At 57.9% G+C, this 18955-nt stretch overlaps 1 protein-coding gene across 1 annotated transcript; it reads left to right on the top strand.

Moving 5' to 3' along the window:
- The first annotated feature begins 1028 nt into the window (after positions 1-1028).
- Positions 1029-18741, top strand: LOC131664258 (uncharacterized). The gene is made up of 6 exons (XM_058935219.1): positions 1029-1420; positions 11875-12080; positions 13562-13697; positions 14496-14629; positions 16598-16832; positions 16904-18741. Exons 1-6 carry the CDS (start codon positions 1330-1332, stop codon positions 17029-17031), a joined length of 930 nt encoding a protein of 309 aa, XP_058791202.1. The 5' UTR covers positions 1029-1329; the 3' UTR covers positions 17032-18741.
- The last annotated feature ends 214 nt before the right edge of the window (positions 18742-18955 follow it).

The raw sequence follows: 18955 nt of genomic DNA, 5'->3' as shown, positions 1-18955 counted from the left end.
GCATCGATGTGTGCTTTGAAAAGCGCGCTCATTAGTCAAGCAGATGTGGTATAGCCGCAAGTGACAAGCCGCAAGCGTAGCGCGCTTCGAGAACTTTCTTGGTATTGTCTAACTCGGTCGCGGCGACGAGCAGTGTGCAACTTTAACATTACGCTCTTTGAGCGGCGTTCGACAGTTGCAACGGCAGTTCGCGCGGCAGGCCGACTCGGGGAATTCGCTCGGACGGCAAAGATCGACGGCTTTGACGTCTGCATTGAAACGACTTTCGGGCTCGCTTTATCGTCGCTCCCGCTTCTTTCTCAGCGGCCGTCGCCCCGCCATCCCATTTCTTTGGCTCCGCTCTGCGAGTAACAACGCACGGATATTGCCTCGTCTGCGTTCCATTACTCGCTCTGGACCGGATCGGACGGATCGCCCGATGGCTTTGCTTTCGCTCGCGGCCGAAACAAGCCGGCTCGGACTGGCCTCGGCGCCGCCAGCCAATCGCCACCCATCGCCACCCATCGCCTCCCATCGCCACCCATCGCCACCCGCCGCCAGCCGTCGTCGGCCGACCGCCGACCCGACGCGCGCCCGATTAGAGGTCGAGCCGCGCGCCGATCGGCAGCGACGCCTCGCGCCGAGGAATGCGCCCGAAACGAAAAAGACCGAAGCGCGGATTTTAATTAGTGTCCGCGCGCCGGCCTGCCTGCCTCGGGCCGGTAGTGGCAGTTGGCAGGGCGAGGGGGCCGACCGCAAGCCCTTGCGATTGGCAGCTGCAGCCCGAGATGCCCCGCGCGCTCGACGTTTAGCGCACCCGAGAGGCAGATCCGAAGTCCTCGCGAATTCCGACTGCCCGCGGCTAGCCGCCGGCTGGCCCAGCGAGCATCGCCGGCTTAAAAGACACTCGATCAATCGGCAAGCTCGAGCTCCGCCGATCAATCAGCGAGCGGCTGGCGCGCGGCGCTGCCGCGCTCGCGCTCATTTTCCGTGGGGGTGCGCGCGCGGAGGCCTCTCTAAAATGGCTGAGCTTTCCGGAGTCGGCGTCAGCGCCGGCGTCGACGCACTGGAAGCTGCTCGGGGTGCTTGCGTCGCCAGCTCAGTAGCCGCACGGCCAGCGTCGCGGGGAGACGCACGCGCGTCCGCCACCCGTCGCTGCTCAGTGCGCGCCAGGCCGCCGTCAAGCTCGCCGCCGCGTCGGGTGCCGTCCTCGTTCGCGCGACCAAAAGGCCTCGAGCGCAGGACCGATGGCTCGGGTGGACGGGCCGCCGCTGGTGTGAGCAGCAGCAGCAGCAGCAGCAGCAGCAGCAGCAACAGAACAGCAGCGGCGCGCGACCGACGACGCTGGACATGAGGTGGCCGAGTCGCCCGCGGCCGACTCGCTGGCCAGCGGCTGCCGGCTCGCTGCTCATCCTCGTCCTAGCCGGCGTCGCCGTACTAGGTAAGCAGTGGCCGCGCTCCTGGCGATTTTTTCCTGCTAGCTGCTAGTCCCTGCTGGGACCTGCGACCGGTATGCGGCTCTCTGCTGCCGACTACTCGGCCGGAACTGACGGCGCGGTGTGGAACGCATCGAGATCGTCGAACGTCAGTCCCGATTGGCGCGGCCCGAAAGACAGCCGCGGTCCTTGCGTCGAGGTGTCTCGCGCCATCGTTGCCTCGAGCGCGGCGGCGTCTTTGATTTCGCGCACACCACCCTCCGGCGCTCGGACGTTGTCCATCGCACTCACGCTGGATTGAGAGTCGCGTGCGATCGGTTTCGCCCGAGCGCCCCAGGCGCAGGTCTGTGCGGTCGAGTTTGGCGAGACGGGCAAGGGCTGCCACGAGTTTGAGCGGAATCGGGCGTCGGCGAGAGGGAAATTGAACTGATCGCGCAACAGTCCGCGCGATCTGGCTCGACAGGCGGACCCAGGCGTCGGGGTCCGCGAATTCGCTGGCCCGATCGTCACCTCGGGACCAGAGAGCTTCGAGCGCGCAGTGGCCGGAGCAACCTTTGCAAGTCCAGCTCCGAAAGATCGAGCAGTCGGGTCGCTGGCGACGTCGACGATGCTGCGCGCGATCTGTCTGCCGCGGAACGACTCGCGAAGCCCTGGGGCTCCGGGCTCTCTTCCCGCACCCCTCCCGAGAGGACAATTAGAGCTCGGTTTACCTGGCCGGCTCGCAGACTCGCATTACGCGAAAGCTGCTTATCCGGAGGCTGCGCCGGCGTCCCTCGCGATAGCTCGCTTCATTCGTTCCGATGGCTGGCCGCCGCCCGTCGTCGGGCTTTCCGCGCGGACTCGGACTCGGCGCGAGTCGCCGACGAGCAGCCGGCGGCAGCGAGCGACTCGGGGTGCGAGAGACCGGCCGCGCCGGGACCAAGGCAACCGAGTTTTAATGGAGGCTTGGCTGAACAAACTGGCGGCATTGCTTCGAAGAGGACAATTGCGAAATTCAGCAAATTCACGAAGCAGCTAGCTAGTTACAAACCGCTTGGCAGAAATTATCCAAGTTTTAGCGTCGAACGGGCGGGCGTGACACGGACTGCAGCTAGCGAGAGCAACTTGATAGAGAGAGAGAGAGAGAGAGAGAGAGAGAGAGAGAGAGAGAGAGAGAGAGAGAGAGTGAGAGAGCTGACTCGTGTGTCGGCAGTGCATACCTGGCGAAGAAACCCACGGCAAAGTTCGAATTAACTAACATCAAGTTGAACTGAAATTTTCGCTCGGCACTGTTCATAGAGGCGAGTCGCGTCTCGCGTGGCCGTTGTGCAGTAGCAGCAGCAGCAGCAGCAGCAGCTTGCTCTTGCGCCCTGAATTGTTTATCGGTGGAAAACAGCAACCGCGGAGCCAACTCGAACGTTCAATTAATTTCATTTCGGCCAGATGAGCCGGCGACACGCGCAACTTTCTCGAGGTGCGAACCGCTTCGTTCGGCATTATGCCATGGACGGAGCATTTTTGCGGGCCGCTGGAGGCATTTAGCGACACTGCGGTGCCGCGTGCGCGCGATCGGCCGAAGAGATGCTCGTTTCTCAGCGGCTGCTTGGCAAGCGAGAGCTCGCCCCCGCCGCCGAGGGGGCGAAACGGACAATCTCCGCGCGGGCAGGCGAGCGAAGGGCGGCGAGAAAGAAGTTTGGCGAATCGATTTGAAATTCAAATGAACGCTCGCGACGTCTCCCCGCGCCGGGCTCCGTCGAATTATTTCTGCGGCGAGGCGACAGGCCAGTGGAGAACAAGAAAATAACAGTCGGCGAGCAAGAGGAAAAGAGAGTGTCCGCTTTCCCCGTACGAGCAGTTATTTCCCCGCGAAAATCCCTCGACTCGGCGTAATTTTCATAAAGCGCCAAGTGGAGTCCGCCCTCCGGTTCTTCCGCTCGGTCGCTCGAACGTCACACGACTCTCACGGTGTGTCGGAAAGCGCGTATCTCGCTTCAACGTTCGCTCTTGCCGAGCTCTCGACACCGCGCTACTCCATAAACAATTCATTGGCTAACGAAACTGCAAGATTGACACGTTTGAACGGAGTTTCCACTTGGAGAGCTATACGAGGCTTCGCTTCGCATCCGTTCGATTCCAATTTGGATCCAGATTCACTCAATCAACGTTTTTTTCTTTTTTACTTGTATTAATTCGCAGAAAATCTGTATCGACACCAGTGCTCACGTTTTCACGTCGACATCGGCGCCTCGTGCTCTTCTACGGGGGCCGGGGGGAGGCTGTCGCAAGCACGCGGGGTGATTGGTCCAGTTATTTTCGAGTGGTTCGTCAAAAATGAATTATCTTCGGGCCGTTCGAATCCGCTATATCTTAACGGGCGATATTTCTGAAGCACACGGTGAAAATCTCATTTGGTATTCAGGTCCAAGATCGCATGGTTTTTTTACCAAGTGCCGCATAACCATGAAAACCACGAAAAAAAAAATAGCGCAACTCCTGTTTTTATCGAGGCCTACGGGCAGAAGAGGGTATTACGAGCGCGCGTAGCGTCAGCTCGGGCCATTTCCAGGTGGTTTAAATTTCCGAAAAAATCGCAGCAGACAAGCGAAAAGCGCGCAGCCCTGAATCGTCAATCGTCGCGAGAGGGCTGCTCCGAACATTGGAAAGGAACGACGGCGAATAATTGTTTTTTTTTTCTTCTTCTTTTTCTCGAAATCGTCGATAGAAAGACGCGCCAGCAAGGGAGGAGCGCGCCGCGAGAGAGGGCAAGTTAGGCAATAAATAAAGGGTATAATCCGGTTTAGCCGGCAATTAAGTTGAGCTCGAGCGGGGCCGAGTTGGGCGCTCCGAGGCGAGGCGGAGCTAAGACGTCAGGACTCGGGTAGATATCGCATTTAAAAGAGGCTCACTGCCGAGGAGAAAGAGTGTCATAACCGGCGTAAGCCCTCGCTGATTCTGGCCGGGTGGCAAGCCGGAGGGAAGAGGCGCTCTACGTAACGAGCCTAGTCGCGCAGTCTGTCGCGGCGACGCGGATAAAACGAATCGCGAACGGGATTACTGTTAGTTCCGCGCGAATAATCCTGCGCGCGCCGGAATCGACTCGGCGCGCCGCAAGAATAATCTACTTCAATTTGCAGTAAATAGCAGCCAAGTCGCGGCGCCTCGCGAGCTCGCGCGCCGATAAGCGTCATCCGATAAGTGGACCGCCTCGCAGCCAGCGCCGCTCGCTCCGGGCGAGAGCTTGGACTCGCGCGACTTCGCCGAGCGGTTCGTGGCACACCTCGTCGAGCTGCGCGCTCGGTGGCCAGTGCACCTGCCCCTCGGCACTCGGGGCCGATGAAAAAGCCGCGCGCGCGCGCTGGAATATCGGCAGAAAGTTTCAAGTGTATGCAGGTCAAACCCGAGCCATTAATTCTGTCGGTTAGTCAGCGAGACTGCAGCCGCTTCGGCAGCAGCAGCAGCACCACCACCACCACCAGCAGACAGTGTATAGGCTGCTCGTCTATTGAAAACTCAAAATATAAACAAACAAGTTTTCTCGAGAAGAAAAGCATTATGAGCGAGTGGTGGTTGCTACCGCCGCCGCCGCCGCCGCTGCCGCTACTAGAAGTTTGCTGAATGGAACTCGCGCGGGGGCGCATAATCGTAAAAGCTCTTGTCAATACACACAAAGCCTGCCGCCCTTCCCTCTTTACCCCCCTGCCCCTCCGCTGCTGCTTTTTATTCCCGTGGTTGTAGCTCCACCCGTGCGCGCTAACACACACAACGCATGCTTCGAGTTGCTTCTCGCGAGGATTCCTCGCAATCTCTTTTACAGCGCGGACATACGCGCGCGCGCGCATGTGCGCGTATACAGGAAGAAAGGGCGATAGCGAGAGAGAGAGAGAGAGAGAGAAAGAGAGAGAGAGAGAGAGAGAAAGAGAGAGAGAGAGAGAAAGAGAGAGAGAGAGAGAGAAAGAGAGAGAGAGAGAAAGAGAGAGAGAGAGAGAGAGAGAGAGAGAGAGAGAGAGAGAGAGAGAGAGAGAGAGAGAGAAGAGAGAGAGAGAGAGAGAGAAGAGAGAGAGAGAGAGAGAGAAAGAGAGAGAGAGAGAGAGAAAGAGAGAGAGAGAGAGAGCCGTCGATGCGCGACAAGAGGAACCGGTGGCTCGCGAAAAAGCTGTTATACGGGCAAACAAAGCCGAGAGGGTGTCTCGAAAGGCCACCTTATCAGCTGATTCCGCGCGGAGTCGTAACGAGAATCGACGGATCAGCTGTATTTTCACCAGTCGCGCCTGCTTATCCGTTTGCCGAATGCTCGAAATCAATACTCGGACTGGCCGCTTCGTCTACAGCTCGCGCCTCCTTCCTCGATAAATCCCCGGCGTGGGTGCGCGCAGCTCCGCTGATTTTTCAATGTTAGCCAGCTCTCGTCGCAGTCCCCCTCGGGCGTCGCTTGTACCCGGCGACAAGGGCCAAATGCAACGCCACGCGCGCGCTAAGAACGTTCGCTGACGCGACAGCGGCGCCAGCAAGACATCGGCTCCGATTTGCGGGCTGATTTGAATGCGCCGAGAGGCCGTAGATCGAAGCGTCGTATAACCGCTCGTGGAACCACCTAATCTCAAACTTTTCGATTATTACGTAGGCTCAGCCGACTCGACGAGCACTTCGCCAGACGAGCACTCGGCGGTTCTATTCGGCTCTCGACTAGCGTGTGCATCTCTCTCAGGGTCTAATAGCGCGTTATGTTTCAGCGTACGCCGTGCATTCGATTTTAAAAACGCGCCCGCTGCGTCGCATACTCGCACGCGTAGCTTTTCAACGAGCGATACAGTGGCATCCCTATCGAATCAGTAATACGTTATAATCCGTGGGGCGCCAGCCCGTCGATGAGATCACGCATCGTTTTAATGTGGACTTTAGTCTATCCCTTGCTTCATCTGCCGATAATACTGCGATGTGAGACTTCATTGAAATTTTCAGTTTATATCCAGCTGCCGGAGTTATGCTTTATTTGATTTTTTTCTTCGGAGGAACGATCGCGCGTGTACTTTGAACGGCCGTTGTAGCGGATTAATTTGGCTTACCGTATTTCTTTGATCTTTGATCAGTGGTCAGAGTGATCGATAAGGAAAACGATTTGCCGAAGCTAATTGCGCGCAAACGGTCACGGCTGACCAGATGTCAGAGGTGCACGTGTAGCGCGACATCGCAATTTGCCCGTGTCGCTCAACAATGGCTCCCAACAAAGTCCGACAGTTTTGCATCTTTGTGGTTCGAATGGCGAGGCGGCGGTGGACCGGGCCCGGCTGGGGCGACAGGGCCGGGGGCAGGGTTGCTGCCGAGCCTGCCCCGAGTTGCCCCGAGTTGCCCCGTCCCCTCGGCTTGTTCATCAAATTTTTCAAACTTTCCCAAGATTTTACGTGCCCAGACTGCCTCGCTACTTTGCGCGCGCACGCGCGCGCGCGAGCACCTCCATGTTGAGTGTTATGCATGTAAATTCGCAGGGGATATTCCTCGGGAGCGGCTGACGCTATAAAATACAAGTTTGAACACTCCGCCAACTCGCGCAGAGGCGCGCGCGTGACGTAACGGGCTCGCCGCCCGCCCCCGTGGAGTCCTCGTCGCGTGGCGCCGAGGCAAAGGAGCCGGCCGACCGAGCCGCGCGATCCGCGGCCGGCGACGACGAGCGCGCGAGCGCGGCTACGGCAGGACGAGGCCGCGCGCGCCAAGCCGGCGGACGGCGTATTGCGCAGTCGGAGCGGCAGCAAGCCGAATAAACATGTAATATAGGGGCGCTCGCTTCATCGGCGATATATATCGGCTGCGCTGGCGCTGCCGTTTTCAGCGAGCTGGAAAATAGCGAGCTCGGGGGCCGCAGCTGCGCGCGCTTGAGCCACGAGAGGCGGACCGAGCGGAGAAAAGCGGGTAAAAACTAGCTGCCAAGTGCTCTGAGGCGATAACAAAAATTATGCTCTCTCTCTCTCTCTCTCTCTCTCTCTCTCTCTCTCTCTCTCTCTCTCTCTCTTTCTCTCTCTCTCTCTCTCTCTCTCTCTGTCGAGCTGTGCATCGAGCTGCTCTCCGAGTCGCTCGAGCAAAATAAAGGTGGAAAAGCGTTGAACCAACGGATTACGCAGAGCAAGCAGCGGCTTATGCTTCGCTCCACTTTTTCTCTCCCTTCGCTCGGGTATATATGCCGCCCATCGATTACCAGCTACAATTGGCCGGGCGTGGAAAATCCGCGAAAATAATGGGCGAAGCCTCGAGATAAGAGCCCGAGTAGGCTGCTCATGCCGCTGTCGCGGTAATTCGTGGACTTTATTAAAAGCCCTGGCGGAATCAATCGCCGGGCGCCCGAACCGCTCGTATAGCGTCGGCCAAACAGTCGTCCGGCGAGAACGGCCTGGCCGTCCGCGCATAAATCGCCGCGCGGTGCCGGCTCGTTATCGTCGGCTCGAAGCGCTCGGTCGTGCCCCGAACTGGCGCGTCGCGTCCGCGGGCCAGTCGGCGCCTTCTCCAGCGGCGAGCTACGTCGACTGTGCCACTTGACAGCCGCAACGGGGAGAGGGCGCAGCTCGTTGACGCGCGCGCGCGTATGCCGGTGCGCTTCGCTTCGGATTTCGACTCCCCAGTCGGGCTCGCAAGCCCAGCCCACGGACGAACGACCAGCTATCGAGTTGCAGCTCTCGTTCGCAAAAATACAATTGGAACGCACCGTGGCGTTGAGCGAGCATGAAAACCAGATGAGACAGTTGAACGTTGCTACAATTAGTACCGACATGCAGAATGGAGCAGACGGCAGAGTTCGCGATTGGGTATCGACGTCAATTTCGACGGTATTCGTTCCTTCTTTGCTATTCCGAGTCGTCGAGGGCATAAATCATCAGCGGCAAAAGTTGACCGCCAGACTTATTCCAGATTTTCGTGGCGTTCATGGCGAATATGAGTTATTGTGGTGCTCGGCGTGATCTACAGTCGACAGCTGTCGTTCTGACGGAAGCGGCGGCAGATAGAAGGCACGCGCTGCGGAACGAGCGACACGTATCCTCAAGAGTAAGACAGTCGAGTTATAAAGGCAAAACATTGTTATTGACTGGCGACACGACGAGGTGGTCGTGTCGCGCGCAGGAGAGCCTCGGGGATCGCGATGCCAGGCAGCTTCCACGACTGCTCGTTTCGCACCGCGAATCTCGAGTGTCAGCCAGTAATCTCGCCGGCGCTCCTTTTATCAGTGCTCCTTCTCCCTGCCGCCTGCTCCCCCCCCCCCCCCTGTCGCGTCCCTCGCTGTTCGCTGTGCCTGCGGTCGCACGGAAGCTGCTCGAATCCCTTTCAGTGCTTGCAGCGCAGTCGACGCGCGGCGGGGCTCTGCGGCAGCCACCGCGTCCATAAATACACTAGGCTTTGAAAAGCAGTCTCGGAATATCAGCAGACTCCGCGGCGACGCGCGACTTGAATTCGCCGGGGCGCGTAAGCTAGCGGGGAGGCCGCCTGCCCGCGGCGCAAGTGCACGTCGACCAATTTCGGCCGCTCGTGCTGTAAATCACGCCGAAGCTTGCCACATACTTCTCCAGTCGAGCCGCAAAAAAAAGTGCGCCATTTACGACACGCGACAGTCGCGCGCTCAGTTAGGCCCGACCGCGGCTGTCGCGCGCGCGTGCGCTCGCTCGCTCCGGGGAACTCGAAAAGTCGCGGTGTCGGGCGCGCCACGAGAATAAATCCCGCGTCCTCGCGAGCCGGTGGGGCCGGGCTCACGCAAAGCAACGGATATCCGCTTTTCCACGGGGCCGGCCTCGATTTATAGGCGTGCTACTCGCCCCCCCCCCCCCCCCCAACCCCGATCCACCCCTCTCGTCCTCCCTCGCTGTTATTGTTGCGCCAGCGCATCTCTCGCGGACGCGGTGGCATTGTCTGCCAAGCCCGCGAGGCACCAGTTGTGCCAGCTGCGAACCTCGCAGGCAGCCTAGGACAAAGCGCTGTCTTTTTTTTTTCACGTTCAGAATAATCGAAATAACGCGAAAACGCGAAAAATGGACAGCTGCCAACGCAAGGCAAGCGCTGTGGTTCTTGGCGATGCCCGTGTGCGCGAATCGCTCGCACCGACGTCGTCGACGACTCGTTTGCCGATCGACCAGCGAGCGATCGCATCCGGATCAAGCACCGCAGCCTCGAATCTCGCTCGGCGCGACAAAAGCCTCCGAGATCCGGCGGTGTTGATGTGCGCTCGCGGACGCGTCGACTTCAGCCGTGCCGATGCGTATACATCGGCGCGGGGACGACGATGTATACCCGCAGACTCGAGCGCGGCGATAATAACCCGTCCGTTAAACGAAGCTCGAAATTCAACCGATGTGCTCAGCCTTGAGAATCGAAATGCTATTAAAACTTGGAGCGTGAAGCGCAGCCCAAATGGAAAAACTTTGTCCGACGTTTGCGCGTAAAAATTAACGCTCGCTCGGTCGCGTTGCCGAGCCGCCGGCCGGATGCCAAATTATTTATCGAGTCGGCCGGGCGTCTGGCCATTTGCGGAGACAGTCTAGCTCATCGAGCATTTCCAATTTCTTCCGAGCTCTTCCGAACGCCCGGTGCAGCAGCAGGTCTGCCGGTAAACGGTGCGCATCCGCGTTTGCGTGAATCGCCCGGCTACGAGAATCTCGCGTCCGCTGATACCCGACTTGCATCGGCGTGACAGTTGTTGGCGACGCGGGACGAATAAGCCGACTGTATCGTCGCAGAGCGCACGACGTCTTCGGGCAGCCGCAATCGTCAAATGCAATTCCAAGGCGGCGGCCGACGCGGCGCTTCGAAACGCTCGTCGAAAGCGCGCGGCACAATGGGGCGCCGCCGCTGCGTATAACTCGAGTCTTGATGGGCGCTCTCGCGCGGACCACGGCGACGCGCCGCGCCGCGCCGATCCGTAGAACAAACGCGCTCTCGGGCAGCTCTTTGCTTGATTGAAAGACTTGTCAGTACCGTCTCGAGAAGTTGCTCGCTCGATCGGCGGTCGAGGAGCGGTCCGAGCGAGTGCGCGAAAAAGCACTCGAGCTTGCTGCGCCCGATGCGCGATGGGATTGGATTTCCGCGGACTGCACTGCCAGCTGCTATAGCTCTTTTTCAGCGAGTCTCCCGATCGAACCAGCAACCCCGTCGCATTCCACCTGAGCAAATACATCGTCGATCCGCGCAATATGCCGCGGCGTAAAACGCCAGCTTCTCCTTCGAGCTGCATCTTTTAATGCACTCGTGCTTCTCCTACGGTCGGTAGCCGACCATCGCTCCACCACCTTTTACCCCTTCTTATTCATTTCAGCTGGGTCCTAACGAGAAAAAGCTCCCGAGCATTGGACAGCCTCGCGGAAACTAATCGAGCCAGAATCGTTTCATCTAGCTATTCGCGATAATCTTGAGCAGTCTCGAGTTTTGATTTGTTATCCGATACAACTAGAAACAATCCGGCGCGACTGCTGCCACGAGCGAAGCCTCGATCCGTCGCGCTCTTGTCGACTAAACGAACGGCAGTCGAAGACGCCAAAAAAATGATAGCATTTACAAATTGCCTACGAGATCCGATTATCGCGGTGATAATGCTCGACTCGGCTCGGGCGTTGTAGCTGCGTGCACGCTTCCGCCGACCGAATCATTCGCGACCAACGACGACGAGGGCACTCTTCTGGCCATTGATCGACTGCCACTCGATCCTCGTTATTCCTCCGGTGCTTCTGTCGTAGTTGAGTCTTGGACGACTAGTCGTAGCTGTGGATAGAGCGTCGTTCAAATTAGCAGAGCTCGCAAGCGCGCTTTTCATTCGCCATCGCGAGCAGCGCGGTCCCTTTGATGCCTTTGTCGCCGCGTCGCTGGCGTGAAAAAACAAAACGGGAGTAAAAAAAAGAAATGCAATCCAAACAAACGACCGAAAAAACACGAGCGAAACATCGGGGCGCATTGTAAGCAGCGAGCGTTTACGGAAGCAAGTGCAAATATTGGCAGGTGGCCTTTTTGCGCGCACACACAGGATTTTCGGCGAATTAAATGCCCTTTGCCGGCATTTGGAGATGTCATCGCGCGCGGAACACAACAGGTCGCGCGCGCGCGAGAAAGCGAAAGATCAAACGGGAGCGCGGAGCGTCGTTGAGCGTGTGTTTGCGCCGCCGACTGTCCATTAGGCCTTGCCGCGGGGAGCGGCGCGGCCAATAAGGGCCCGCTGGTCGTCGGTTCGCGCGCTGATTCCACCGGGAATGCGTCGGGATGCGCGTCTCGGGCGACGACGCGCGAAGACTGCAGCTTTACAAAAAGACCGGCGGCTCGCCTCGGCTTTCCGCGTGAAGAGCAAATCGCACTTTGTCCGCGGAATCAGACCACGCGGGAGTGCTGGTTTGCTGCATTGAAATCCGAGCGCGGGCGATCGATCGTGCAATTATACGATCAGCCGCAGCCGCGAAACTCGATTAGGATACTTCCTGCCGATGAATAACATGTGATGTGTTTGTGTGTGTGCTTGTTCCTATAGGCACGCTTGGCGAGATCGAAGTGTCGATAAAGATCCCGATGGCCGTGGCCGAAAATTCGACCGTCAATATGACCTGCGATTACGATCTGCACTCACTGCCGTTATACGCGGTCAAGTGGTACAAAAGCCAAAACGAGTTCTACAGGTACATCCCCAAGGAGCTGCCATCCCGGTCCACGTTCGGCGCCCTCGGCGAGAAAGTCGACGTAAGTATGAGCCGTCCCTTGCCACGCGGGCGTCCTCGAAGCCTGCCGGTGCCGCTTGTTTGCCTGTTCCTCCCCGGAGCGACGCGACGTGCACGCCAAAAGCCCAAGCTATGCATTGAAATGTAATGGTCGGCGGCAGGAGCAATTAACGGCGGCGAGTCCGGTAATCCGTATTTTACGAAGAGGACGAGATGGCCCGAGAGCGCCGCCAGCCGAGGAGGAGAATCGATCCTCGAGTGTAATTATCTTGCCAGCCGCTAACGCGATAATCGACTCGACTCGACTGGCAAAGCCCACTGGATCGGAAAAGGAGGGCCTCGTGGCCGCGAGATTCCGATCCGGCCACGATCGTCGAGTCGCGCGTCGTCGCGCGTCGTCGCGATCAGCGGCCCGAGCAGTCCGACGGCGGACTGCCGGCGGGGTGGCCGCGATCGATCCGCCGCGATCAGCCCCCGGCGGGCGTCGCGTCGCGGAAGCTCGGCCACGGGGGACTGCGGACGCGCGGCCAGGCCCCGGAACGAGCGCGCCGCGCACTGCCGTATCGATCGGCCGTTCGACCAGCGGCGCGGCGCCGGCCGCTTTTGCATTCGAATGTGCGACGATCCCCATCTCGGCCTGCCCCCCGCCGCGGCCCGCTAACGACTTATTCCATTTTTGACAGCCTCGCAGTTTTGTCGGCGATGGCGCGCGCTCGCCAGACAGCTCCGCGGCCATTCGAATAACGTTCCCGCGAATGGGCCATTCGCGGCTCTCGACGATATCTTCTTCGTGGCCGCTGCTTGCACGCCGCGGCTCTCGCCCCCGACTCGCGTCCGTCCGCGCTCCTTCGGCCGTTTCGGCGGGACCCCGGCCGAGTCTGCCAACGATCGCGCCCGTAATTGCGCGCGGCCTGGCCCGCTAATGAGCTGCGCCGGCGAATTAGCGGGAGTCCATTAAAAATGAACGTCCAGGCGAGGCCACCGGCAGCCGGCTGGGCCGCTAATGCCGCCCCGTTCTCGCGAATAAACCACCGAGGAACGAAGTAGCGAGTGGCGCGAGTGGCGCGAGTGGCGCGCTGTGACAGAGGGGCCGAACGAGTGCCCGGCGAGTGTCGGGCGAGCTTGACAATTATATTCGCCAGGCCGAAAATGCGGCGTGTCGAGGATCGGCGGCGGACGTACGGGAGCCGCGCCGCCGGGCGAAATTGATTGCAGCGCGCCCGCGCGCTCGTCAGGGCCGTGGCCGACAACACGTATAATTAATCATCGCTAAACTGTTCGTTGGCGGGCGGCCGCGTGCGCGCGCGGGGCCGGCAATCGATTCTTAATAAATAGCCGCCGCGCGGCTCCGCGATTCTGCGGTTGACGATGCTTAATTAACTCGGAATTCGATGCACGCCTCTGACTGCGCCGCAGACCCACTGCACGCGAGCGCCCCGATTGCTGCCGCGCGCATCTCGACGATCGACCTTTTGCGATGACACGCTTGACCGTCCTTTGCAGCTGAACAAGAGCGACCACCATAGCGTCATCGTGAACAACGTGAGCAGCGATCTGGCCGGCAAGTATCGCTGCGAGGTGTCCACCGACCTGCCCTTGTTCCTCACCAGGATGGAGTCCGGCTACATGAACGTCGTCAGTAAGTGCACGCCAGGGTAACCTAGCCCGATTGCTTTCCTCGTGGAAAAGGCCGAGCGGACGACCAGGCAGAGGGATTGGCCGTTGTTGACCTCTCTCTCTCTCTCTCTCTCTCTCTCTCTGCCGTGGCCTTTGTTTCGCCTCCTTTTCAATTTATCCGCCCTTTGCAATCTATCCGCACGTGCGCCGTGCCGCGGCGGCAGCCATGAAAGCAGCTGGCTTTCTTGCAGCTCGCTGCTTTGTCGCCGTAATCGCGCCCAATTAAAGCGCGCTCGCATCCACCCCCCTCCCTCTCCCGCCCGCGTCAACTAACCAGCCTCGGGCCACTCGCCGCCCTCTTTCACTTATATTCTCGCTCTCCTCTGCCCGTGTGCATTATCCTCTCCTCGACCTCGGCGATGCGTGTGCTCTTTTCTGGCTCTCCATCGCGCTATCCCGTGAGCTCACTGGTTCGCCCTTGACTCCTGCTGTGACCCTGTGACTGGCTGCTTTTGGTTTCCGCGCGGGCTTGCGCTGCGCCAGGCTGCGCTGCGCTGCGCTGCCGCCAACCGGACAAGCCCAATTAATACGAAAGCGGAATCGGAGCAGCGCGCTCGACGGGAAAATCAAATGGGGGGCTGGGAGGCGGCTTGTTTTTGCCGCCGCAGCGTCCGACGGAGAGAGCGAGTCGCCGGCGGCATCGATTATTCGAATGGACGTTTCTCGCCAAGGCGAGCACGGCCAGCCGACGGGCGTCCTCGGACTCGGCGCACAATGGCCGCAGCCAGAGCGCTAATGACCAAATGAAAATGATTCGCAGAGCTGCCGGACGGCAACGTGACGGCTCGCGTGGAGAAGCCGAGATACGCGCTGGGCGACACGGTGCGAGGCAACTGCAGCGTGCCGCTGAGCAACCCGCCCGCCAACATCACCTGGACTGTCAATCGGCTTCCGGTAAGTCTCCTGCCCCTCCTCCGCTGGCGCTGGCGATCGCTCGGATCGCTCGTACGTGAGAAATGAGAAGGATCGCGGCAGACTGCGAAATGCGCGCTCGAGCCGTTCCGCGTGCGATTGACGCGACGCCACTCGAACGACTCGCGCCAGCTAATTAGCTAATTATATCGCTGCCCGCGATTCGCCTCAGCGGACGCCGCGATTCATTTGTCAATTGCCGTTGCGCCGGTAGCGCGCTCGCGACGCCCGTCGGCTTTCGTCGAGAGTGCTGCCGGGCGTGAACTGGAATCGCCGCCGAGTCCGAGTGCGCCCAGATAAGAAGGCAGCCCGCGCGAGACCTACGTATGCAAGCAAGACGGAGATAGCGCGCGCGAAAGTCGGGAGGGGGCGCCAAGAGAGCGCAGACCGAGATACAGGCAAATCCACTTTTCGCCTCCCGGGAAATGCATTAGCGAAAGTCGTTATTCTGCCGCAGGATAAACCAAGCGGAGCGCGGCCTGCCCGCGCCCTCCTTTTTCCTCCGGCTCTCGTTCTCTTTCGCCTCGTGGTAGCCGCGCCGCGGCCACGAAGGCCGGACTCGTTGAATTTTCACCAAGTCCGCGCTCGTCGATCGGACGAGTCGCGCGCGCCGCGCACTTCCGTCGCTTCTGGGATCGCGCCTGATCGTACGCGAAGTCGCCCTCGCAGCCCGTGAGACAGGCGGCACTCGACTAAGCCGAGTACGAAGGAGGCGCTCGGTCGCACGCGCATTTGCCGATTGAGCGAGGCGTGAAAAGTCGAAAGCTCCGAGTGCATTACCGCGCCGAGCTTTGCCGCCTGCTTTAGTCTCGCACACGGACAATTAAAATAGCACGCTAAGCCTCCGCCGACTCGCAGCCGCGTACACGCGCGCGCGCGCGCGGGAGAGAGCGAGCGAGGGGGGAAGGAGGGCGGGAGGGGACGCAAGAGAGCACCGCTAAAAAGTCTCACGCTTCGCGAGAATAATAAAGAAAAGTCGTTCGCGCCTGCGCTGCAGCCCGCTCGCTTCCATCCCCAGGCTCTCGGCTTCTTCTTCCGCGTTATTATCGCTCCTACCTCTCACTCTCTCTCTCTCTCTCTCTCTCTCTCTCTCTCTCTCTCTCTCTCTCTCTCTCTCTCTTCCTCGACGCGCGCGCGTACCTCTGTCGTTTATATGCTTTTCCAGACCAGATTATCTTGCGCCTTCAAATCTGTTACGAGGAAACACGACAGTTTCTACGCGAATTTATCGTTTGTTTTCCGAGAATATACCTCCCTTCAAAGGTATTCGGCTTGCATTTACGTCGGCGCCGTGAGAAATCTAAATTAAAGACGCGGTGGTCGCCGCTTCTCTATTGTCTTTTGCCGTGTTCCGCGTGACGTCGGTCTTTCCTCGACCGCGCCTCCAATCGAAAAGAGGCCGCGCGGCATCGTTGTGCGCCGCGTCGAGCCGGTGAATTGAGTCAGAGCCCGCCGCAGGTGCGACACTCGGGGATCCACTTGTCCGATCGAGCACGACTGGCCCGCGAAAGTCAAGCGCGTGCACCGGGGCGAGTACCGAGCCGAGAGGCCGCGAAGGAGAAGAGGAAGACGGCCGAGCGCGGAAGAGAGGGAGCGAGGACGCGGGGACGGTCACCCGCGCCGCGCGCCGCGAAACAAATGTCCTTCGTAGATAGTAAATCCATGCAGTGGCTGCGAGCGACTCGCGGAATGTTCTCACAGTGCTCGCTAGCTGCCTGCGTAGCCACGTACGCCTAGATCCCCGGCTCTCGCGCAAATAAACCCGCGACTTTATACTCGGCGGACAACGATGCCGCCGAGCGCGCGGCGTCGTGCATCAAGGTTTCTCGCCGCTGCGGACGTGCCGCGGCTCCGGGGCTCGGCCCAATTTCTCAGCGGCTTACCCGCGGCAGCTCGGCCGGCTGATCCCCGGCCCGGCAGCACCTTTAACGAGCGTGCGCCTGGTCGCAGATCAACTCGAGCTTCACCAGGAACGTGACGGTCGGCCTGCGAAACGAGAGCCGCACGCTGAGCCTCGCCGGCATCGAGTTCGACGTCGACTCGGACAGCTTCCAAGGGGGCCGCATCGTCGTCAGCTGCCGCGCCGAAGTCTTCCACCTCTACAAGCGCCAAGTGAACCTGCTGCTCGAGGAGGAGCGCCCGAGGCTCGCCTCCGTCCTCGGCACCCGCGAATCTTCCCACAACCGTAACTATCGGCCGACGACACGCGGACGTCCGTTGGTCCCACTCGCCAATAACTGTCGCGTGTGATTACAGACGGCGGCGGCGGCGGTGGCGGCGGCGGCGGCGGCGGTGGCGGCGCGACCGGCGGTGGCGCCGCGCTCTGGCTGTCCTGGACGCTGTTGCTCGCTGACGCGCTGGCGCTCGGCGCCCGCTTGAGATAGCACATCGGCGGCGCGGTCCAGCAGAGCTCCTCGCACGCCACCCCGACGACGGACCATCCAAGCGGCTGAGCTCGTCGCACCGTCGCACCATTGCATAGCCACCTTCCTCCCCTTCTCCCCTCCTGCCCCCGGGTCCTAGTCACCACTGATCGACAACGACGCGAACAAGCCTACGGATACGCGCGTCTACGCGACGCATACTTATACGTACTCACCTACATGGATACAAATATTTATATATACACCCACGCTCACGCCTGCGTGTATACATACAGATATGTTGTAACGTCGAAATAAATAATATGAAATGTCTCACCGCGACTCGTCTGCTCTCATCGAGCCAGTGTTATTTGTGTAAATAGAAGATGTACTAATTTAGCGAACATTGTCTATGTACTTATGCATATATATATAATATACGTATATATGCATATATATATATTGCAAGTGGCGCGTTGCGGTAGCCGTTGTGGTAAGCGATTTTGTGTAACGTACACGTTTAATTATGTCGTGATATATATGCATCACGACCTACGTACACGCACGCGCGGCTCATCCCGGCCAAGTTTTTACTCTGACTGTAGAGAGGCGGCTCAGCCGATCATTGCAGCTCGTGCACGTATACGACAGAACACGTAAAAGAAGAAATCTTTTGCTTATCCAAGATTTGAAAAATCCAACGCTCTGCAAAAACCAATGGCAGGCCAATTATCGACTATATTGGAAGGCTCGCTGCCCCGACAAGTTTTCCTTAGTTTCGGGAGGGCAACAGCTCACTTGATTCGCCTTAGTCAGGAGACTGCCTTCAGATATGTATATTATTTATTGCCGCGTGAGAATTGCACTTATCGTCGACCATTATTAATGTAAATATCTCTACCTGCTGTAAATTTGAAATATTTTTAAGCGGCTTTCGGGCAATTTCATTTATTTTACGGGGAACTTTTACCGGGATTGGTCTCACTCGACCAAGTAGTACCGAACTTGAGAGCTTCATTTTTATTGCCTACTAAATTGCAATAAACAAGATGCCGAAAGACAAACGAGGCGAATCGAATGAGCCATTGCACTTCGAAAACTTGCAAAACTTGCGGAGCTATGACATTTGAAAAGCAGTCAAAAATAAGCTCTGAGTGGCGCTATTACATGCATCAATACTCTTTACTCCAAGAAAGTTAAAGGATACCTTTTGACTTGTCGAACAAGTATTAAGTAGCTTATCCGATGTCAAATAGCCAACTAGTGTAAGCAGTCTTTGAAAGCTCAGCACTTTCCTTCAACATGTTTCGTCGTATATATAAAAGTGCCGTCTCAATCGGCCCACCCATCTCTGCAATCAAAATAAAAATATATCCAAGTAGATCGAAGGTGTTCCCTCGTATGTAATATCATGAACAAAGTATGTTTCCATCGTCTCGCCTCGTCGAGAGCCAGTTAAAGTGTACCTATGCAATATTATACGATATGCCCAATGGATATATTTTTTGTTCACCGACAATTTCTTTCGCACTTGTCTTTCAAGTGCAATTGCCGTACGCACACTTCGACAACCTATTATTGAGCGTTTGAGATATAATGTTGTTATCGTTTCCCATGGAATCTTGTTTATATGACTAATGAATAAAATTATTGATTCGGTGATTTCTTTATTTGCCAATCCTTATTATTCCTTCATCTCTATCCTTTCATTTTTCAATTTTAATACCAACGATTCAATTGAATTTTAACGATAGATATACACAATATCTTAACAAGTGCCATTGCAACCGTAAAAGAAAACTTTCACAAACAATCTACAATTATAACAGCATTGTTCTCTTTCAATTGAAGGTAATTTGATGCAATACCAAGAACCATTAACAAACTATTACAAAATTCACACGTAATACTGACAATTATTGGAAAAACGAAATTTCCAAAATTA

This window comes from Phymastichus coffea, unplaced genomic scaffold (assembly GCF_024137745.1).
Source record: "Phymastichus coffea isolate CEN01 unplaced genomic scaffold, Cenicafe_Pcof_1.1 PCOF00043, whole genome shotgun sequence".
Lineage (NCBI taxonomy): Eukaryota > Metazoa > Arthropoda > Insecta > Hymenoptera > Eulophidae > Phymastichus > Phymastichus coffea.
The sequence above is the reverse complement of the archived record's forward strand: the minus strand, read 5'-3'. Positions and strand labels throughout refer to the sequence as shown.